Source organism: Platalea leucorodia (genome assembly GCF_965183815.1).
Source record: "Platalea leucorodia genome assembly, chromosome: 12".
Lineage (NCBI taxonomy): Eukaryota > Metazoa > Chordata > Aves > Pelecaniformes > Threskiornithidae > Platalea > Platalea leucorodia.
Window position 1 is genome coordinate 1,251,746 of NC_138834.1, and position 24,134 is coordinate 1,275,879.

The following is a 24,134-nucleotide window of genomic DNA, read 5'->3' on the forward strand; positions in this document are numbered from 1 at the left end:
AAGAATACAAAGCAATTCATAGTATTACATCTTTCCAAAATACCCTCTGCAACATGAACTCCTCAGTCCATTCACACAATATCCCACTGGGGCAAGCCATTACCATCCACCTTTAACAGAAATGATCTTTTTATTGGATTTTTCTATCACTGTGGTGCTAGCAACAGTTGTGATACATACTACTTTTGCAGAATTTTGCTGATTTGACAAACATATCAAGTACAGCCCATCTGCGCTGGTTATCACGGCAGCAACGAAACCACCAGTGATCATTCTAGTGAAGGCAGTGCAAGTGGCAGGCACTTCAGGAGTTCACTGCAGCCCTGGCATCTGAATGCAATTAACTTGCCTAAGGCCACTCAGCAAGTCAGGAGCAACGCTGGAATGTGAAAATGAGACTTTCTGACTTTTGCTGAAGCTCCAGATCACTCCATCTCCTCAGTAGCTGCTCTAATTACCATGTGCTTGAGTAGAGTTCCTGCTGTTCAGTTTTTCATAGGCTACTTTATTATGCAAGTCTGCATAGGCTGTTCTGGTTTAAGATGTTATAACCACATGCATAAGTCTCATTTTCTGTGCATTTATAACTTGGCCACAAATCCACATCAAGCTGGAAAGGGAATTTACCACCTGGGAATCTCGTCTTTTGAAGATACTGCTAGTTATTATAATAGATCTATATTCTTGGGTGCCAGCCTCAGGCAAGAAGGAGCTGGAGGCTGACTATCGCAGTTATTTTATAGTCCCATGAGAGCCACAGGTGAAAGGACCTAAAGGTGGAGAGGGAGAATCTTGACTCAGCTGCCAGCCCTTCCCCTCCACGCGCTGAGGAAGACTGAACGTTCAAGAACGCAAGAGAAGAATAAAGAGGAGGAATAGTTGTGGATGGTCACTCAGTATTTCCAGGCTAACCAAAGTACCTTAGAGGTGAGTCAGATTCTTCTCCTTCAGAAGGAAGAGTTTGAAACAATTCAGAAAGGAAGACAGCTTTCTAACTCATCTCGCGCGTGACCTCTAGCTGTTAAGACAGAGGTAGAAAACAAAAGGAAAAAGAGGAACTCTACAGGCAAACAAATTATAGTAGAGCCAAGAAGTTATGGACAAGAAGAACAACCTTATGACTTCAAGACGAGCTTCAACCCTGTATACACAGAACTGAATGAAACTCTCACGTCACTACAGTCGCTCCTCCTGCCTCCCCGGCCCAGCAGTTGTTTTCCACTGCTCCCTCAGCTTAAACTTCAAAGCTACATAATCTAAAACTGAAAAAGACATTCACACTATGAAGTGTCCATACCGGGGCGGGGGGGTTAGACTCATATAACTATCACAGTTGAAGGCTCTTCAGTTCACATTAGTTATATCTCCCCTCCATGCAGCAGAACTCTTCAAGTTCCCAACTCAAATCCTTCCTGACACAAAAGTAAATCTCCCTTAACCGGGGAATTTATAGGATAGCCTAGTCACACAAACACTGTGCTTTCCCGTACTGCAGCTGCAAGGGCTTTTCTGTTCCACAGATGCCATTTCACCTCTACCAGGAATCCAGCCTGTCCCATCCCTAAGTACAGTTCTTGCCTGGATGTGCCCGCGGACAAAGCACGGGACCGGAAAGCACGGCTCGGAGCTGCAATGTCAAGGCGTTCTCAGAAGCGAGAACGCAGCGGTTTGACAAACACGGCAGCAACTGCCAGAACGTAAAGCCAAAACTATTCTTTACATTCCTGAGCAGAGAGATAACACCAGAGCGAGAGCTGGTCCTGTAACGGCCTCAAATTCCTCTCACATGATCTGGTGGAATAACTAAACCCCCACAGCAGAGCTGCGAGTCTCAGCAGCGTTACGGTACAGTCACCGTGCAGGGTTTCAGTCATATCATTAGTATTTGTCCCAGAAAAATATTCGTTTCCTCACAGTCTCCAAAGTGAAAATGTTGTCGGATAGAATCGTGTTAACAAGTGAAAAGAATTAGTGGCGTAATTCAGAAAGATCATACACACCTGACAAAAGGTTGAACTGTGAGTTCTTGTTGATATTTGAATATTCCTGAAAAAATAACTACTACGAATACAGGCTATTAAATGCCTACATGAATGCAAGTGGTCACACCTACCAGCGATGACAGTAAAACTACAGATAAGATAGACACGCATCTTCCACCTCAAGGCAACGCTGATCCTAAGACAACACATGCATAAGTCAGTGGATTAAAAAAAAAAAAAAGTATCTAGTGGCTGACAAACACCATCATAACTAGCTAACTACTGAACTACAAACATCACTTAAGTCACCTGCATGTCAAGAGAGGGCTAAAATGATATAGCACTTGAAGAAAACCACATTTGGTCTACAAATCATAGAATGGTTTAGGTTGGAAAAGACCTTTAAGATCATCGAGTCCAACCGTTAACCCAGCACTGCCAAGGCCACCACAAAACCGTGTCCCTACGCACCACATCCACCCGGCTTTTAAATCCCCCCAGGGATGGGGACTCAGCCCCTGCCCTGGGCAGCCTGGGCCAGTGCTTGACCACCCCTTCAGCGAAGAAATTTGTCCTAATATGCAATCTAAACCTGGCCTGGCGCAGCTTGAGGCCGTTTCCTCTCATCCTATCAAATGAATAGTAACATAAAAAACAAGCAGACCATAAGAGAACGCTGGACACTCAGTGATGTTCAGCGATATAACTGACCTCCCCCTACAGAGGTTTGCTGACTCCTACACAACAGAGCACTTGTTTTATTAAATCCAGATTCCAGCAATACAATGCAATACAAAAGCGTAACCGTGCCCTTTGCACGTTTGCCAAAGTCCTGCTGCAGCAGCACGCACCAAGATAAAAGCCCAAAACATTTTGTCCAGTTGCTGCTGTCTAATGCATTGCATGACAAGCTCTCACCATGGGTACCTGGGGGTAAAACTCACTATCTGGGGAAAATCTGCTGCTTTAACTGCTCAGCTACTTCAATAACTGTTAAAAATAGGTGGGGATTGGTTTTAGTTTTTTTAAACCTTATGCCACGGAGTTATATAGAAGGAAACAGAGGTGGATCCATGGACAACATCCTTGAAAGGCCAAGCTGTTCAAGGCTTACTGCCTGCACAAAAGCAACAAGGAAGGAACAATCCTTAAGAATTCTGCTAATGATTTATTTTATGCAACATCTGTGCAGCGAGGTGAGCTTATCACAAGACAAGACTCTGAATCACTGTTGTGGTTTAACCCAGCAGGCAGCTGAACACCACACAGCCGTTTGCTCACACCCCCCCGGGGGATGGGGGAGAGAATAAAATAAAAAAAAAAAAGGTAAAACTCGTGGGTTGAGGTAAAGGCAGTTTAATAGGGAAAGCAAAAGCTGCACGCACAAGCAAAGCAAACCAAGGAATTCATTCCCTCCTTCCCACCGGCAGCGGGTGCTCAGCCATCCCCAGGAAAGCGGGGCTCCATCGTGCGTAACGGTGACTTGGGAAGACAAACGCCATCGCTCCGAACATCACCCCCCCTTCCTCCTTCTTCCCCCAGCTTTAGGTGCTGAGCATGACGCCGTACGGGGTGGGACGGCCCTGGGGGCAGCTGGGCTCAGCTGTCCCAGCCACGTCCCCTCCCCGCTCCCGGTGCCCCCAGCCTGCTCGCTGCTGGGGTGGGGGGAGAGGCAGCAAAGGCCTTGACTCTGTGTCAGCCCTGCTCAGCAACAGCTAAAACATCCCTGTGTTAGCAATGCTGTTTCCAGCACAAATCCAAACCATAGCCCCCCGCTAGCTACCGTAAAGAACATTAGCTCTATCCCAGCCAAAACCAGCACAATCATGAACTGCTAGGACTGCTTTAGCAATGAAGTCCAGCAGCTCTGCCTGGGTATGACAAAAATCTACCGTAAAGAACGGACTGATCCTGGCAACAGGCAGCAAGACCTGAGAATAGCTAGTGACAGGGAACATCACAACAATGAAGCGGTGTTTATTCCACAGGTTTGAAAGTCAGCTGTCCCTGAAAAGTGAGGCAGACCCTTCTTCTTCTCCTGTCCTGCTGGCCTACATAAAACTTTTCAAGCAAGAACTGCAAAACATTTCTAATCATGTACAGTCGTACAGCAAGTGTCCTTTTAGGTAGCCTGGAGTATGTACTGGGACTAGGACTGAGACAGAAGTCAAGGAACAACACCTTCTCATCTCTGCAGATGGGTCACCACCACCCATCACTGCTCACCTCTCCTACAGTTCACAGAGAACTTGTATTGTCCGTAAATTCTGTTAAAAAAAGCCTGCAAAAAGAACAACACTCCCACTGGAACGATTTTCTGTTTTAAGGTAGTTTTATCAAGTTAATTATTGGTGACAGAACTTTGTACTCCATTTAAAATCCATGCTAACCCATTAAACCCTCTCCGTATCTGACTCCTGCAAGAAATGCACACATCATTAAAACACAGGAGGTGTCACAGCGTGTCAATATAGGCTACAACTCTTAAAGGCTTAGGCCGGTCTACTTGAAATGAAAATAATCATTGTTCTATAATACACTTGGTATTAGTTCAAATTGCCTGAGCTGTCACGTTAAGAACAACAAGAAGCTGTTTCAGACTCATTCTTTTCACTGGAAGAAGATGTGTTCAGGCAGAAACAAGACAAAAGACACAGTAGTACTCCTGGACCTCCAATTCACAATTTTTCAAACCCTTCAGTTTCAGCCCTAAACTTACAATTTATGTTCTACGTGACCAAATTTAACACCTCCATAAAGATCACAAGTAAGAGTCTCCCCCTGTAGAGCAGAGCTCAGCAGGCCGGGAAGCAGCCCACTGCCATGTTTCAACCCAGCTTTCAACAAAGAAGCGGCACAACGTAGGAACTGAAGAAGTTTGTGACAATAAGAGCAGTGTTCCAGAACAATTAGCGGTCAGCTATGGAGAGAGCGTGTGCGCAAGAAGGGAAAAATCCATAGGCGCCTGCTCCGAGTTCCTCACAGATGGTGGGCAAAAGAACGAGAGTTTACAGGTACTGGGCTGGAGAAAGTTTGGCAAGGGCAGGCTCCATATGGGAATTTCCCTATCCAACGTAATAAGTTTTCTCTGACTCAAAGCACTGGAAGACAGATGAGAAATCTTTAACTGCTTTGTAAATTATGAAAAACACACGGGACCAACATGAACACTCTACTTAGCAAAGCAACAGAAATAAGAGATACTTAATAATTCTGATAGGAATTCTCACCAACGTGCATGAATTACTTAAAAGCTGGTAAGACAAGAACACGTTACTTGCTCTCTCAGAGATCTTCCCAGTCCCTCCGTCTCCACTAGCAGGCACGGGAGGGGTGTGGATGGTACCATTCATCAATCAGTTCTACCCACTTATTCACAACACGACAGTCAAAATTAATGATTGAAGGGAGCTGGAAAGGGCAGGTGAGTGCTTGAGTCAACTTGTAAAGATTTAAAGAAAGCAAATTAAAATGGCAGTGAAACGAGAACAACAGCTAATCTTAATTACAAACCTAAAGTCAGAGTAAAGCTTCAGCGAAGTTTCTCTCTCCCCCCACTACACATTGCCTTTAGCTGAAGACAAATTGCCCGCATTTTTGTAATCTACTGAGTTAAAGTCATTACCCTGACAGTGCCAGGAAGTCCAATTTCCTGGAGCAGTAACACAAAGATTTATAAGTGAATTCAAACGCTCACCTTCTGGAACAGAAAATCTATCATCAGCTCAGGCTACACGGAAAGCAACTGAGAATTTCAGATAACGGAGACAGAAGAAATTCACCTGCTGGCAAGTTCACCCCAGATCTCGTTCCCTGCCTACACAGGCTGCTGACCAGGGTAAGTGTGCACACAAAGCTGAGCTTTCACAGAAACTCAGCTTTTCTGTGAGGTCCCTGCTGCAATAAAATAGACTTGTTCAACTATAAGCAGCTTTAGCATTAGTTCAGTATTTCTGCTCGACTCTCTCCTAAACTTATGTTCCCATTAAAGCAGAAGTAAGCTTAAATAATCAAAATGGAAAAGATAAATTAATAACCACTTCAATAACTGATTTAAAGGATAGAATGAGGTAGCTCATCCACCAGGCTGAAATGCACCTGCACTTGTCTCCTTATGGCTGAAAACTTTCAACTCCCTAATGAGATGAACTGAAACCATAGCTGAACTTCAACACCCAAAGCACCACAGAGCATCTGCTTTTACGCCACTGGATGTATGTGTGCATAAACAAGAAGCTACGAGATTTGCTTAAACCAAATAGCACAGAGGCCTGGATTTAATTAGGAATAATCTGCTGACTCCATATAAAAAGCTGTTTTGCTCTTCTGGACTTTCTCCTCCCGTGTCCCAGCACTGATGAACAGAGGCGGACAATCCAACACCTTCACATCAGCAGGATTAAACATTACAACCTTTATAACGTCTTCAGGGGGCTGACACATATCAATGCTAATTCTTTTCAGCAACCCTTATCGCACAGTCTGCCGTCTGAGACGCTGCCTTCCTCTGCACAGATATGATTAATCCTGATCTTCCCCCGATGCACGAGCCTCCCGTCACTGCTCCTGCTCAGAAACAGGGACTCGGTGAGCAAAGCGAAGGAGTTGTGCTGTGCTACGTGTCTGCGGTGCACGCGGGAGACATCAGCGTGCACGCTGCGGCAGGGCGAGGAGAACATGCTGCAGAGGAGACGGCCAACACCGCTGTCGGTGACCTACTTTATACTGGGGCTGGGATTTCAGCAAGGCTTTTTCCCCCCCCTCACAGAAGCAGGAATTTTTGAAAGTACTAAATTTAGCAAGGTCCCGAGGACAGCATTCATAATTTCTCATCAGTGCTGTCCCCTTCTCATATGGCTCTATGCAAGCTCTTATTGCTGCCCCAAAAATTTATCCTCCCTCTCTCCAACCATCAGGAAAAAATATTCTCCTTTCAACAAAGAGGAAACAAGAAGCTTCTCTTCCACAACCTCTCCTCATGAAGACAGCAGTACTCTGGACGCTGCCAGAGCATATATATTTATTTTTTAATATCAGATGAGACAGCTTCTGAAAGCACTGCAAGTTCTCCCATCTGACATTATCCAGTTTACCACAGATAACAACCCTGAACTGGGAGCTTTCCCCTGCCAGAATGCCTAGCACATAAAATTATTAAAGGCTTAGAAATGGTTTCAGGGCTGCTGAAATGCTGTGCTGCAGCAAAATCTGATTTCCATTAAAAACCTAAGAGCAATCAGAAGAAAAGGAGACTCTAGTTCATCATTTTGAAAAAAAGAATTGCCTTCATTCATTCCTCTCCAGAGCAAACAAATTCCAGGGGAAAAAAAAAAAAAGACTAGCATTTAAACTAGGTAGTAACTCACAAGAGCCTTCGGACCGTTGGGGATACGAACGTGCTCCGACGCCGTCCTGAAGAAAGGCTGAGCAGAGCCCTGCCGCCCACACGGGCGCCAGCCCACCGCGGAGGGTGCTGGCCTTCTGATGCTCGCTGCAGGACCGGCAGAGGTTCCTGCAATTGAAGTCATTTGGAGACCCAACGAGGTTTCCAGAATGATAGAAAATGGGTCTGAACTAGTTCACTGCTTCTAGTTTGCGGTTTTTCAAGCGATCACAAGCACGCTATCAATTAAGCTCAGTGAGCATACCCGAGAACATTTTATAGGGAAATCATGATTGTACGTTCCCGAAACCTCATCTTTAGATACACCAGACAAGCACCATGGATGCTGACTAGAAGACTACAGGAAACTTAACGACACTGCATCCCCGTATTTGTTAACTACCACAACGTTCATTTGCTGCATTGCATGAACAAATCTTCTTACTGCAGTTTCACGTGCCCACAAAGATGCCAGCTGAAAACTCACTTTAAAATTACTTTAATAATACATGAAAGACATTAATCTATAATTGTTGATTTTTGAAATAGCACTTCATTGTGTCACTCAAACTGAGTGCTTTTGATCATTAAAACTTGCATGATTTTTCAGTCTTGGTAACGAGGTTCTGCTTCAGCTGAGAGCTGATCTCATCAGAGCCAATTATACTCTATGGCACAGATCTGACCGGAGCTTTTACGGGTTTTAAAACTGCAATTTTATTTGTCTTATCTTACCGAACAATTCAAAGTCCTAGCAATCTTGTTAGAACCTTTAATACCCAGGAACTCTCATGTAAATTAGATGCTTAGCAGGAAGCTACTAGTAAAAAAGTGAACAAAAATGTATCAGTGAATTTATTTTTTAATCTTAGCATACAAATGAATAGTTTCTCATGCCTTTTTCCATGTTAAAGGGCTTCGTTCAAAATGCTGTGGGACTAATCTCCTGACCTAATCTAGCATGAGATATGTAGTCAGATGTGGTGGGCTGACCTTGGCCGGACACTAGGTACCCACCGAGCTGCTCTATCACTCCCCTCCTCAGCAGGAGGGGGGGAATAAGACAGAGGAAAAACTCATGGGTCAAGATAAAGGCAGTTTAATAAAGCAAAAGCAAAGGCTGCGAGAGGAAGCAAAGGAAAATAAAAGATTTATTCTCCACTTCCCATCAGCAGGTGATGTCCAGCCACTTCCCGGGAAGCAGGGCTTCAGTACACGTAATGGTTGCTCCAGAAGACAAACGTTGTAATAACGAATGCCTCCCCCCTGCTTTCTCCTAGCTTTCATTGCTGAGCAGACCCCATTCGGTATGGAGTATCCCTTTGGCCAGCGTGGGTCAGCTGTCCTGGCTGCGTCCCCCCCAAGATCTTGCCCACCCCCAGCCCACTGGGCGAGGCAGGGGAACGTCAGAGAGAACTCTGCAGACACCCAGGTCAGGGAAGGAGCAGGGGCAGGAGGTGCTCCAGGGGCCGGAGCAGAGATTCCCCTGCAGCCCACGGGGAAGACCATGGCGAGGCAGACTGTCCCCCTGCAGCCCATGGAGGTCCATGGTGGAGCAGGTCTCCACCTGCAGCCCGGGGAGGACCCCACGCCGGAGCAGGGGGATGCCCGAAGGAGGCTGTGACCCCGCGGGAAGCCCGCGCTGGAGCAGGCTCCTGGCAGGACCTGTGGAGAGGAGCCCAGGCTGGAGCAGCTTTGCTGGCAGGACTGGTGTCCCCGTGGGGGACCCACACTGGAGCAGTCTGCTCCTGAGGGACTGCACCCGTGGAAGGGACCCACGCTGGAGCAGTCTGTGAAGGACTGCAGCCCGTGGGAAGGACTCACGATGGAGACGTTTGTGGAGAACTGTCTGCCATGGAAGGGAGCCCACGCTGGAGCAGGGCAGAGTGTGAGGAGCCCTCCCCGAGGAGGACGGAGCGGCAGAGACAGCGTGTGATGAACTGACCGCAAGCCCCATTCCCCGTCCCCTGCACCGCTGGGAGGGAGGAGATAGAGAAAATCGGGACTGAAATTGAGCCCGGGAAGAGGGAGGGGTGGGGGAAAGGGGTTTTTAAGATTCAGTTTTATTTCTCATTATCCTACTCTGATTTGATTGGTAATAAATTAAACTAATTTCCTCAAGTCGAGTCTGTTTTGCCTATGACAGTAATTGGTGAGCGATTTCCCTGTCCTTATCTCGACCCACAAGCCTTTTGTTATATTTTCGCTCTCCCCTGTCCAGCTGAGGAGGGGAGTGGCAGAGCGGCTTTGGGGGGCACCTGGCGTCCAGCCAGGGTCAACCCACCCCATCAGACTAAAATCTGTTCTGCTTAGATTAAATGGGGGTATCTTGAAATTACCAAAGAAATTATCTTGAAATATTCAAGAGTGTGTGATTTCTAGCAACTGAATATGATAATGAGCTGTGTAAGCTCAGAGAGACAGATACGTCTCCCATCAGATACGCCACAGCACTTCTACCATTAGCGGAGCCACATGGAAGATTTTATCTTATTTTAAAGAAAGTTATGCAAGATCCATATCTTTGCAGAAATCCTTGATTTCCATCTTTTCCCTTTAGTGGCACCTACATTCCAGTCACATTTGGAAAGGAATGAAAGTCCTGAAGGCCTTGCTATATTTTGCATTCCTTTCTTTTTCTGCATCCTTCGGAAGTCTCCTGACTCTGCAGTGTAACCAACGCCCAGCCCCGAACCGAGGGCATCAAGGTGAAGGTTGGTTAGGAGAGGTTTCCTCCACCTCTCCGAACAGGACGGCACTGCACCTCCTAAGAAGTGCATTAGTATCTTGTGCAATAATGCACCAAATGAAAATTAGTGTTTAGAAACTAGCCTAGAAACTGTACCCATTGTAAAGGGTGTCTGTAAACAGATGCGATCCATCTATGTATTAGGATTAGTTTGCATATTGTCAGTCAGAGCTTCACGGCCCACGAATCTAAGCGAGAGTGTGGCACGTTACATGTGTAATTACTATACCATTGCTGACTATCAGCACATCTCTAAGGGTGGTAGATACGGCCTCTGCTGCTGCCCTCCTTTTACAGTAAGGAAACTGAAGCACAGATCAGTCGATTCGATCAAGGTCACTAAAGTAACATAATTCAGGTATCTCGGGTCCAAGGATCTCTCCCTTGAGTCACGCTGTCTCTTCACACTCTCTGAAATTGTACAAGTGATGCAGGAAGAGCTTAAGATTTTCCTTCTGAAGAATACTCAGGCGCTCTGGGTATTGACAGATCATTAAGGTGAGGGTGCCACGGGAGAGCTTCTCCTGCAAGGCTAGGCTGACAGGGTGGCACCGCAGCAGTTGCCATGGCAACGGCTGAATCTTTGCAATGACATCGCACACACTTAAATGAAAACCTGTGCAAGTATCAGAACGGCGCCCAATGCTGTAAGAAGTCTGGCGAGATCCCAGACCATCTCCTTATCTCCAACTAAAAAGAGCACCCTGCATGCAGGAAGGGAATGCAGATTGATTGTGAAAGATTTCACCTCTGCCGGAGCCGAAATACAAAAGTGCAATGCAGAAGAATTTTTCTGTGAACCTCCCGATTTTGGAAAACTACAAGTGCTACTCAGTACAGACAGGGAGGAATACTGTATTCAGGAGAGGACTGACTACCAGTAAAGACAAAAAATTGAACTCTTCCCCTGCCCTCACTCTCCAATTCACTGGAACACTGAAGAAATACAGAGATGCCAGGGCGGGGAAAAGGTTAGTGCTAAGTACGCTCACCTAATGCATTTCCTAACTCCTTACGTTCACATCTGGTGCAGGCAATTTGCAAATAGAGTTGTGAAGGAAGAGAGCATGCACTCACCCCTCTATGGAGTTACAATCACCCAACACCAAATCAGACGGGCTTCTACAAGATCCCACCTATTTAGCAGCTTTATAAAAAAGCTGGTTATATCCAGTATTGAATACTAGAGAACAACAAGCAATGACACATCTATTATTTCTTTTATTTTTGATTATATGCTCACATCTCAAGTTCCTTTAAAAGCCTCAGCTCCCAGGCTACTTGTTATTTCCAAAAGCAAACATATTAGCATTACCTTTTGCTGCTTCAGACCGCTTAGGCAAATCGAGTGTATCAAAATTCCTGTCCAAATCTCCATTCTTCTTTCCTGTGCAAAAAAATAAGACAACAGATGGAAAAGACTGTCAGCATACCGACAGGTAAGCTACCGTCACATGCGTCTACAAGATGAGAGAAGATAGAGACTCAGAATATAAATCACAGACTATTACCCGTATTTGTACACATCTGACTTGCAATCCAGCTGCACAGCTGTGGTTTTAGCACGAGCAACTTAGGGACAAAAATCCATGCTACTTTCAGGTCGATCCACATGTACGCTTAGCACTAGCATTTCAGTGGGTCTTAAGAGCGCTTAAAATCTTGGAAAATTGTGCCCTTTCCCTCCGTGGCAAAGCTACGCCCTGCCCTCAGAAGCCCAGCATCGACTTGTTATTGTCACAGAGGAATTTTGGTCTGAAGCTCAGCTGCAGCAGAAGGGGAGCAGCAGAGCCCTACAGAACAGGCTCGCCTTGCAGCCTCTGTTCTGTTGCCACTAGCAGGCAGGGAGGCCTAGGTTTAATACGTTGTACAGACAGCAGCCAACAACTTAACCTTGAATTGCCCTTCAATCAATAAAGTGCCATTTTGACTATTTATTAGAAACTAAGGGAAACAATTCCATGCTTTTGCTACGAGACAGTTTCAAACCATTACATCAGCTTTTATTTACACAAATTTACACAATCCTTCACAGAAAGCAGAACAAAACCTGGACTTTAGTTTTAGTTGGGTTGGGAATTCAAGGTTACGCACACAGCTGGGGAGGGTAAGGGTTCATTTTCAACCCCTTCTCTCCCCCAAGGGGAGACGCTGCCTGGGGCACGGGTGCTGTGGGACGAGCAGGCCCATGCCAGCAGAGAGAGAGATTTTGAAGTGCAGGCATCTGCGTGGCTTCCGAGGACAGCGGCACACAATTTAGCTTCCCCAAATGATTTTGAGGGGGAAAACCAAGTTATTTAGTCCCTTTCCCTCAAGAGCGGGGGACGCAGGTGCGATGGGATGAATTCAGAACAACACAGTTTAAGCTGCCAGAGGCGGCTTCTGAACAGGGCCTCTACCAGGCTGCTAACGGCGCTTTACAGAAAGGGCTGAAAGCTCCACCAGTCAGGATGCCTAAAAGCAAACAGGAAGACGGTCCTTGAAAATGTAACGTGGAGATTAGTCTGACTGTAGACTGGGAATAGGTCACGAGATGGGAAAAGCCAGTCTCTGCCCAGTTATAGCAGGGAGCCGGTGCAGCTTCTGCACAGCGAGTTCAATGGGCCACGCTACCTTTCCTCTTGACAAAAGGATAAACGTATGCAGTACTATATAGAGAAGAAATAGAGCTTTTAAATACCAATATGAATATTTAGAAAGAACCTCAAGAGGAAAGAAAAACCCCTCAAGACAGTATTCCATCCCCTCCCTTTCTTTGGAAATACCACCCACTTCTGTTTTGAAATGCCAACACAGAATACCAGCCAACTAACTACTGTGCAAAACAAAACATGCATCTGGAAATTCTGTTCATCCGAAGTAACTTGCTTAATTATACAGAGTATGAAAAAGCCCATCCACGCTGCCAAAAGGTCATGCAGCTAGGTACCATGCCACTCCTTGGGGAGGTATCTTTTCTAGCGGGAGGGATGGGAATTAGCTGCATTTTGCAGCCCTCCATCAAGTTTTCGCTCCATGAAAGCGCCAGAAACAGGTTGCTTGGGGAACCAAATACCAGAAAGAAAAAATGCTGTGCATCACCAAAGGACATTACACTTCATAATGGCAGCTGAACCCAGTTACTGGCTGCAAACCCTTGCTGACCCTCAGAGCATTGACAGGAAAAAGCAGGGCAGAGGGAGGAAAAACAACATTGGAGGAAGGAAGTCAGTGTTTAGGAAAGATTACAGGCTTAAGGCAGAGCAATAAATGTGACTCCATCTTATCTACAAGTAGGACAAACTGTTTTTTCACATGACCCCAAATTTCATGTCTCTGGCATCAGCTAGTTTAAACCTCAGAACACTTACTCAGGGAGCCAGACCTTATTCAACACAACTACTCATTTCAGAAGTTCTCGCTATAAATTAAAGGTTGGGGTTGGTACTTAGCCCTGCCAAACTGAGATGGCACCGTAAGAGTTCCCTTCTTCCTAGGGCACTGTTTAGTAAGTGGTATGTGTTTGTGCACAGCTTCTTAGGGAAGAGATGGTCCAGGAGAGCAGCGTTGGCTGCTACAGCTTTTGAGCTTGGCAGTGCAGGAGCAGCTGCCTATTTACCGAACCATCTTTCATTACGACAGCACGCTCCGCTGCTGCTCTGTGATCTTCAGTCGCTGTCTCTCCGTTTCTGGGCCAGACTGCAAATACCGGCCGCCTTCTACCAAGCCTTTGCTAGTTTGTCTCTCGGCCCTCCGAGAAACTAGCCCACCCCGCAGGCGAACCCACGGCCGTTCAAAGCAGAAGCTGCCAGCTGTTTAGGAATGGAAGCAATTCAGAACACAGAGCTCTGACCAAGGGGATTTCAACTCTACAAATTACTTGCTTAATCAAATTGGGCAAGGGCCAGGTTCAGAAATACCTGAAGCACCTATGTTGTTCAGGGCTTTCCTGCACAGAGAAGGTAACCAAGCTGTAAGAAGACTCCAAAAGAAATCCATCTAGAAGGCAAAGGTTTCACTCTGCGGCCCAGCTGGTATTTTTGCCATTTGATTTTCACAGGACCCACAAATATTGGTTTGAGTTTCTAAAAAGATGACCGAATTTAGCAAAAGCTCAAGAGCCTACCAATTACATCCCTCTCGGCCACCCCCTGGCCTGACCGACATCACGAGAAATCCAGCTCCGCCGCCAGCCTCTGCGGCTCCGACAGCCCCGCGCTGCCGCTCCAGCCTGTCCGTACGCTGGCGCGCGAGGACGCCGACAGGACCGCGCCAGCGACGGAAAAGAAGCTTAAGAACCTGCTTTTGTACGTTTCCATTTCTGCCCTTCCCTGCACCTCCCCGCTCTCCACATTTTCCAGCCCGAGGTATGCCAGAGGAAAGACGATGCTGTTGGATCAGAAGCACCGCTCCAAACCTTGCCAAGAGGCAGCTCTGAGCAGGGCTGCTGACAGGGCTGTTTTACGAGGCCTGGCTGCAGGAACTGGCACAGCGCTCGGGTTTGGGAGAACTGCCTGACCCGAGCCTTGCGCGTGCAAGATGCAACTTACCGTCTCCGAAACAGTGGGATTAAAATTCTTTCCCTCTCCCCCCCCTACTTTTCATTATGTAAGAAACAATGAAAACATGACCCTCGGCATTTTCAATCTGTCAGAAACTCAGTACGGACTTTGAAGTGTGACCCAGCGTTATTAACCACTAATAATGTTGTTGATCTTCCTCAAACGTCATTTTGCTTTATCGGATAATCAAAACAGCTGTTTAGCTAGACCATTTTTGCTGAAGCATTAATTCCCAAACGCTTTCTTTCTGATTAAAAAAAAAGAAAAAAAAGTTGAAGGGAAAGAGCCTCTTCCTATCCCCCCTCGCCCCCCGCAGTCGCTGCTTGTTTGGTAAGGCAGCCGCTGAACCGGGCTGCGGCGCAGGGGTGGAAAGCAAGGGCTGAGCTCTGCTTGCCAACGCGCCCATCCTCCCCGGGCCCGCCGGCCGCGCTCGGGAAGCGGGGCCTCGCAGAGCACTGCCGAGCACCGTTTGTTGGGTGGAGCAATCAGGGTTTGGGTTTTTTTTCCCCCAACATCTCTCCTTTGGCTCAACCCTCCAGAACCCATTGATCTGAAGCAAGTGTCACAACCTGAAAATGACCCTCCCTTCACCCCCGAATCAGGCTCAGCAACCGGTGCAAGTCTCCCGGGCACTCACAGCCTAACAACTTCCCAGCTGAGAAGCCAGGGAGGCAAACTTTAGCCTCAGCCGTGTGTATTCCAATTGCAATTTTACTTATTGTGCTGGGAAACTACAGGGCGCATCCCCCGAGGCATTTACTGGGGGTAGCTTCACCTAGCTAGTCTGAGCGCCAGCAATACAGATGCAGCAGCCCAGGCATGCAGGCCCAAGCAGCCAAAATACCAGGGATCCCTGAGAATACACATCCAAGCTGCTGAGCCTTCCCGGCTCCTGCTACCCAGACCAGCGAGCAAAGCTGTACTTTGATACGATGGGGTCGGTGAGGCAACCTGCACGCTTCGGTGTTCCCTCTCTCATGGGGTTACCAGGCCAGTCGCAGATCAATTCCCTTACTGCGCTGACACCAGGAATGAGTAAAACCTTGTTTTCTCTGTTCTTGGTGTGGGAAGACCAAACTGAAAATGCTCACTCAATTAGAGGATTTCCATGCCTACTGAAATGAACAGGAGGATGCACGGGGGGAGCAGGGAAGGTGAATGAACAAGACTTTGATCTCAGCTCTTAGCCTTGCATGTAAAAGCTGAACAAAGCATATTATGGCGATGATGAAAAGAAAGTATTGCAAAGACTCACCTTGATTGAACCACTCCTCTAATTACCAGAAAAGCAGCAAAAGAAAAACAAAAATTTACAGGAAGGAAGAAAATACAAAGGAACAGTCACAGAGAAGCAGAATTTCACAGAATAGGTTCAGAACCTGAGTATTACAAGAATACTACAGAACTTTCATCAGTTAAAAAAACAAACCAAACCAAGATATTCCACTTTCTCCCTTTTGTTCCTGCTGGAAAAACAGTCTTTATCTGCACGGCATTTTTTTTCTTCCTCTTTTCATTAAATGAAAAAGTGCTCACAGAATTGAGGGGACAGGAGGGTGACTAGCCCTTTGCAGAGGTGTTGGAAATGCTGTGATCAATGACCATGAAACAAAATAAAATAAACATGGAAACACTGCAAGATTAAGTGAACAAGAGGGGGAGAGAATCGATCTATTTTTTTGAAGTCCTAGACTGAGAAAATTAAGGTAGGTTCAACAAGGTATTCACATAAATTTAACAGTGAGAAAAGGAAGTTTCTCTTTATGATTTTAAAAGCCCATTTATTAATGGATTTTAATTTTTTTTTTTTTTTTTTTAAACACAACAGTTGCCTGTCCCCCTCTATCCTTCTGATCTACATACTACCAGCTGCGAGCTCAGCATTATTACCGGTTGATTTCCCTCTAGAGAGCAGCACACTTTAAAGAGAGCACTGCAAAGGGGGAAAAAAAACGTTAAAATATACTTTGGAAATGGTCATTTCCTGCGGCACACGCAGAGCCAAACGGAGCTGTCACGGAGCGCCTGCATCGCTCGCTGAAACGGGGGTTCATCCTCAGCGTCAGGTGATTTTGAGCCCAATTTGTCCAAAAAGACAGGATCAGATGCTTTGGCTGATCAACCGGAGCCATGGGGGCGTGCGGACGCGAGGGCGCGTCGGGGCCGGCCCCAGGGGGGAGGCAGGCGCCCGACAGAGCACAGCCACCCCAGCGCTCTTCGCACCCTCGTCAAGAGGACGCTGACGGTTCCCCATCAGCTCCGCTCCTCCCGCAGCGCACGCTCACAGCTTTCGTGTCTAAAATTGCTCTCGCGGACTGTGTTGCTCCCTAGCAGCAGAACAACGGGGACCGCAGGTGGCGGGGAACAGGCTCGGGTCAGCACAGGTTCAAGGTTTCCAAAGGATATCACGCTGAAGTTTCAGTCATTCGCTGTGAGAACAGGCTGGCCAGGCAGGTAAAATTCTTTCTTCGGTTTTTCCCCCCAGTCATTAAAAGATTCCCATCAATTTTTTATTTTATTTGTTTTTAAACACTGTTTCAATCTAGTTAATGACAGACTAGTCTGCAAAAGCAAGTTCACACTGTGATGACTTCCCTAACACATATGGAAACACGTAACATTTCAATAACAGGTACAGGTCAGATCAAAGGAAGAGTAATGTGCAGCACACAGTCCGTCAAGTTCAAACAGCTCCATATCAGCTTTTCAGGACCAAAACCTTCCTTAGACCTGGCTATAAATAGTAAGCCAGGATGTGAGTACACATGAATGAGGAGAATGGAGCCTAGACAGAAAATGGAGTTAATTATCTCAGAATTCAGTCTAGAATAGTCATTTCTCTAAAACAACAAAGAAAACAGATATAATTTGAGCGTCTCTTTCTAAAGGGAAGATGGAAGGGGGGTTACTGAGACTATTAATCCTCTCTTGTAATGAAACTCATTTGCAACACTCATGCCCCAGAGGAGAGAACAGGTCTAAAAGTGACTGACAATTAAAAGCTACAAAATCATGTTTGCAATTTAAATTACTGAAAGAGTGACAGAACTGGGAGGTTGTATGTTTGGGTTGTGAGTGGGAGGGTAGGCTTTTAGTTTGTTTTCAAATGCAAGAGACTGGAGGCACGGAAGGCGTACAGAGAGGACTACCATGCACGGGGACGGACGCGTGCTGGCCTGGCTTCCAGCGGCCGCGACACATGCTGCACAGCCAAGCAAGCGGACTGAGCATAGACTGGACAGATGCAAGAACACAGCAAGGCAGGGGAGAGGCAGAGCACATCCACCTTCGTCCAACAGCAGAGCGTCATGCACCACTCCTATTTAAAGCCAGAGAAAACTATAGCAATTGTGGACAAAATCCCCAAATATCTAGTAGCAATGCAACAAGGGAGATGAACACATGCCACAACACTACAAACACGTACCTCCACAAAATGCATCACTAAACCCGCGTGATGAATGTGCTTGCAAGAGCAAAATTTACCCCCAAATCCGTTCCCAGTTCTGAGCTCGCTGCAACACATACCTTTAGCTTTTTTCCCACCAAAACAACCAGCATCATCTTTCTTCTTCTTCTGAGAGCCTCCCGTGCCTGTAGTCTGACTGGCGTCTGGCTCTTGGTACTTTTCAGCTCCGGGGACCTCTTTGTGGACATGATAGGAAAGGTTCCGCATGATGCACACACAGTTCTCCACAGACTGTTACAGAGAAATTTATGTTACAATAAGTCTTGCACCCTCTTATTTGCAAACCATTGTATTATAGAGTGGAGGGTTTGGGGGAATTTAAAAAAAGCCCACCTGCCCCAGGAAAAGAACGTAGCTTTCAAGGAAGATTTAGTCAAGACCCCTTAAATTAAGGTTCGTTCTTGTTCTAGAACCAATTTTATTTTTCCAAAAGTGAAGCGCTTCATAAATAGTACCCATTAAAAATGAAAACTCTCTAATCAAAAATACCACCTGATCTTACATAAAGAATACAATTCACCAAAAGATCAAATGCATGGAGGAAAATGATCATATAAGGATCTTATTTTAAAATAAGCCTCTCTCTCATTCTTCCAACCTTTATAATTCCCAAGGGGCCCCTTTTATTAATTTTTCTCTGGGTCAAAACCTAGGCCTTGTGAGGATTTCAATGAGACCACACGTTGTCCTGTAGTAATAGCTAATCCATAGCACATCAGGTTCCGACAAGAGCAATGCTCTGTAGGTTGTAATGGAAACCACCAGGTGGGCACAAAATCCACTTCCAAAATTATCTGATTAAGTGACAGGGCTTTGTAATTCCCTTGTACAGTCCATCACATTGTGGGACTCAAAAAGAATAAAATAACAATGCTTTACAAGCCTTATTGGTGTTATAAAGCAATAGCATGCTTTTTCTTTTTTAAACAGGTTAAACTTCTGATATTCCTTATGCATATAAATATGCTTTTAAGCACCACAGGATGAGATGATGATAAAAACAGATTAATCAAAATCTGCCCCTAAAAAAAAAAGCCACAATGAAAGTGCTGCAGGTCTGAAGACATATCTTAATGTGTAACCACTACAGTCTTTAGAAACGGTGCTGAATAAAGTCTTTAAAATGGGAACTGACTCCTTTGCTGGTGTTGTGCAAACCACAATACAATGGGACTCAATTCTGATTTGGAGACTGCACTTACAAATGTCAATTAGCTAATGCAGAACAGCAGCAATAACGCCACTGACAATAATAAAGGACGACTCTCCCCACCTACCACAGGCACTCGCCTTGCTCACCTCATTAGCCACACAAGGTAACAGCAGCATCATGCCGATACCCCAGCAGCAGTACCATGGATATCACGACAGAGATGGAAGGAAGATAATTACTATATTTTCTGAGGCAAGCATAATCCCGTTCTGATACTAGCAAACAGAAGTCAGATCCCAGTGCAACTCTTCAGCCTAAATTAATGGAAACATCCATTAGGTTTTAATACTCAAGTTCACCTTATTGTCTGTATCCTTCTTGCCAACTGCAGACCGTAGAGCGTGAAGGAGGGCATCCACCAAGCCATCACACTCCCGCAGTCTTCTGCGTGCTTCTGCTCCATCTGAACTCACATTCCTAACAGGAGAGATTTAAAAGAAAGTTTAGCCCTCTAACCTTCACCATGAAGTTAAAGGTGCGTCGATTTATACTACGATTATTAAGAACTCATTACCTTGGATGAACACTTTGGAGGCAAAGTCGTCTGACAATCCTATTAAATCTCAGTAAAATATGGGCAACGCATATCTGCAACTCCCTGAATCTGAACGACAAGGGGAACACAGCCACAGAGCTGCCTATGAACGCATTTTTCTGACTTGCTGGCGAGGCCAGGGATAGCCCTTAAACTGGACAGGAGTCCTCAGGGCAAACAATACGCAAACTGGAAGCTCCTGCCACCCAGTTTAAAGCCCGCCTTTCACACTGTCTACAGCAGATTCAGCACAAAGCCTGGGTCGGTCACATTTAGAAAGTAAAAGACGACAGTCAGTAGGGTTACATGGCTTTAGATTTCTCAAAGCATTGCACAAGAGAATGGCACAGGCAGGAGACGTGAGAGCGAGCAGCGGAAGGCTACTCGGAGCTGTTGAAGTTGCTCATATGAACGACTGCAGAAATTGTTAGAGGGAGCTATGAACTTCGTCTCTCTTGTCCAGTGAGCATCCACACTACATACTGAAGCCCCAGCCTTGCATAAGCATCAACCGGCCATTACCCAGTAAATAAATGAAATTCAAGTCAGTTTTCCAAATGCTCCTTTTTTTTTTTCTCTTCTCCTTTTTTTAAATATTTATTTTTCTTTTTTAGGGGTGAGGATGAAGTGACAAAATTATTCTTAATATTGCTCGCTGGCAAAACCTATATGGCAAGTTTTCTCAGAGCTGAAATGCACTAATTTCGACACCACCACAGCCAACCTTTCAGCTTTCAGGGTCTCTGAATTCTACAAACCGGTGTAAGGTTAGCTCTGAAAAGCCCAGGACACAATGATTACCTTCTGCTATCAGGATCGTGCAGCCAGTTTTTCTTTTTAACTAACTAGAGGGACTGCCAATCTCCAAGTAATTAACAAATCAATCATGGTCCCCTCCCATGTCCCCCATCACCCAGGCAGGCTGGTCTGTTAATTGGATACCTAGGAAAAAAACCCCACATTTTCTTAGAGACCTCTCAAAATTTGAAGACACTTAATTGAGAGCTGGTTGCTGTAACAGCACATTAACTTTCAATTAAGAACACAAATGAAATGCATAGATAGATGAATCCTTTCCCCAAATCCTAACACACAGCCTCACCTCTAGCAATGGCCGACAGAAGGCAGGTAAAGTGGATATTAAAATATGATTCCACAGCATATATGGAAGAGGGAATTCTACATGCTGTTTTTCCATCTCCAGCTGTACTAATCCTTTTGTAGCAAAAGCCCAAATGTGAGTTTTAATGTAAAGGCTTTATGAAACTGAAATTAGAATTCAAATTCTCTGTGATACCTTTCAGGAGTTATAACAATAAGCGATAGCAGCTCCACCTCCAAGCACATCCATTAAAGTGGAACATTACTTATTAAGCTTGAGGGTGACAGAAATACACTAAAAATGGTCTTATCTGGAGCTGTGTATCACATTTCTTATTCCCTCATTAAGTCTTAGAAATAGAGAGCTAAAATACACAAGAAACGCTTGCAGACTTCAAAAAATAAACAAATCAAATTTTGCAAAAAAAAAAAAAAATCCTTCACGCCTTTCTTGCCCCATCCACAAGAGATTTTTCCATGGTCCTTTTGTGCTACTGCACCTTTGTTTCACTGCTTTGGTTATCGACAGCATCACAGTATTTTGTATCCTGCTTTCTTATTTCTTGATCTGTATTAGGATTAATACTAAGGTAGACATTGATAAGGTTCTAATTGAAAAAGATACTATAAAAGTGCATCAGTAGGAGTGTGGCTTGCTGTATCTTCAACTATAGAAAAATTTATGGAAAATGAATGCCTCAAGAAAAAATTCCCACATATATCACACATAAATAAGCATGAAAACTCTGCAGGATCAAATTAATAGCTAATTAATGCTACGAATAAGTTATCCGGACATCAAACTTTGCAGTTTTAATGTTGTAACTAACACATCAGAAAACGTATCCTTATGAGCATCTCATGCAGAAACATCTCCCCAGCACTCTTGGGATTCCGCTAGTCCTCCCTCCTTGGGTAATGAGATTCCTGCAGCCCATGGGACTTATCTAACACGGAACAACAAAACCCATTTTCCTGTCTGTAACTATGGCCCAGGCCCTTCTGGAGAGCTCAGCTCACATTCTTCTCCACAGGAGCCTAGGCAACACAGATCTCAAAGACTAAGCCCCGGGAGATCAGCACCTGCTTCACAGTCTGCTCTCTGCTGCTCCAACACTGCAAAAGGCAGCGAAAATCTCCCAGTTCCCATGGGAATATTTGCGTTTCAGATACATGCACAAGTACGCCAAACATCCCTGCGCGCTAAGCAAAGGCAGGCACGGTGAAAACGAAGACAGTACGCTTTGAGAAAGTTCTCATCTGGCAACCCCAGGAGAAGTGCTCCCAGGCTTCCCTTCCGTGATCCAGAGCAACCTTGAAAAGCTCCTGCAACCCAGGAGAATGCCAGGCTGCATTTCTGTCTTGGGGTGTTAAGGCTCTATACTATCTGCCTCCTCTAAAAACATCACCTGGAAGTCATCAGTCAAATTCACATCTTGGGTCTTCAGGAGGGACTGTTCGTGTAATCACTTTTGTCTCCATGCTACAGGAGAGCTAGTGCTGGTCATTAAAAAGGACAGAAACTGCAAGGGAACAGCCAACCTGGTATCACGCTCCGCTGACTAGAGTCAGGAAAAATCTCCTCCAGTTTCACACCTGCACTGGAATTGTTGTCGATGCATCTTACAGATCTATTACACGTTACAGAATGAAAGACATAACTAAATCATGTTCCAAAGGGAACTTGCAAAGCCAAGTTTCTAAACACCCTTCTTTCAAGAGCGATGAACGTCAACAAATCTGCGACGGAGTCCAGCAGACGCTAGCAGAGGATCCATCCGTAGGCCTCGCGCAACAGAGACACCCAGCACTGGCATCCAGACTGGGACAAAGCAGGGAGTTTTGCTTTTCACTGAACTTTTCTACACATTAGACAAGCATCATTTTATATCAGAAGAAAATTAATTCTTCAGTGGATGGAGTGTTTGATACAAGACACAGAATAGAAAAATTGGAAGCCAAAACCCTAGCCAAGCTGCTTGTTAACTCCGTTACTTAGGAGCTAGGCTGCCATGCAACAACTGGAACGGCCCAAAGATTTTGGAATTAAACACATTTTCTCAGCGACTTGCTTGCTGGGGCAGTTTAACATAAAGAACCTCTACAGATGAAGTCAAAAATACTTTTTAAGTTTGAACAACTTGAACCAGGAACTCTGCGGGGCTTCTGAGGCACTGATGATAGGCAAAATCCTGTTATAAATGAAAATAAAGTTGACTGCCTGTTCAAATGGGTGGGAATGGGGAGGAGGAACTTCCCAAACTGCTTTTACACACACAGTGACAAGTAATACCTGCCATTCATCCCCGGGGTCCTGGGCAGCCTGCTTCCCTTGCCTGTCTCCTCGCCCCCAGAGAGGCCTCTGCTGCTTTCCCTGGCTTTCCCTGTTCTTCAATACTTTTCCAAGAGTCCATTAAATGAAAAACGTATTTTAAAACCAACAATAGTATCTTTCGCACATCACACTGCAAAGGGTAATAGAAAGCTTCACACTGTGCTTAATGTAAATATATACGATACACTCCAAAGAGCAATTCTAGGAACAAGGTGTGGAATTACTGTCCATGATACTCCAAGGACACAGGAAGGACACCAACTGTATGACTGATTTTTTTGTAAAACAGTAAAGCACAAATCTCATTCCAGAGATTTTAAATCCCCAGCCTTTAGCTGGAAAAAGCGATCTGGATTCTCCCTCAAATTCTTGGAGTCCAGCCTGTAGATAGGACTGGTGAAAGAGGATTTATAAGGATGTTCAAATATATGCTTTCCCTGGGAAAACAAAACAGAGGAGCACTAAATAAATGTTAAATAAAAGTAAATACCTACCAGCATAGAAACACATCAGGCTAGGAATCCAGTCTGTTGGTATTAAAGAGTTCAGAGAATGGCGGGGAATGTGCTGGGAAATCTGCTCATGCTTCAGACAGGGTTATCATTATCACCAAATAGTCTTAACGATATGCAAGTCTGAAAGTTACATTTACAGCTGCAGAACAGAGTTGGTATTCATCACCTCTAGGATAGGTGAGCTATTACCACTGTCTGTGCCACACACCAAAATTATCCTCAAGAGAAAAGATTTAAAAGCAATTAAATGCACGGCACTTAATTTGCACTGTTTCAATGCAAATCACGTAGCAATGCCCCCACCGCGCTCT

The 24,134-nt window shown here is 45.3% G+C and overlaps 1 protein-coding gene across 1 annotated transcript in view; it reads right to left on the bottom strand.

Moving 5' to 3' along the window:
• Positions 1-24,134, bottom strand: part of ARVCF (ARVCF delta catenin family member) — a 169,114-nt gene that overhangs the window by 31,696 nt on the left and 113,284 nt on the right. Inside the window, exons 7-9 of the mRNA XM_082325454.1 lie at positions 19,637-19,754; positions 18,184-18,355; positions 11,430-11,501 (exon numbers count right to left, since the gene is read on the bottom strand). Coding sequence (XP_082181580.1) covers positions 11,430-11,501; positions 18,184-18,355; positions 19,637-19,754 — 362 coding nt within the window. The remainder of the gene's footprint in view (positions 1-11,429; positions 11,502-18,183; positions 18,356-19,636; positions 19,755-24,134) is intronic.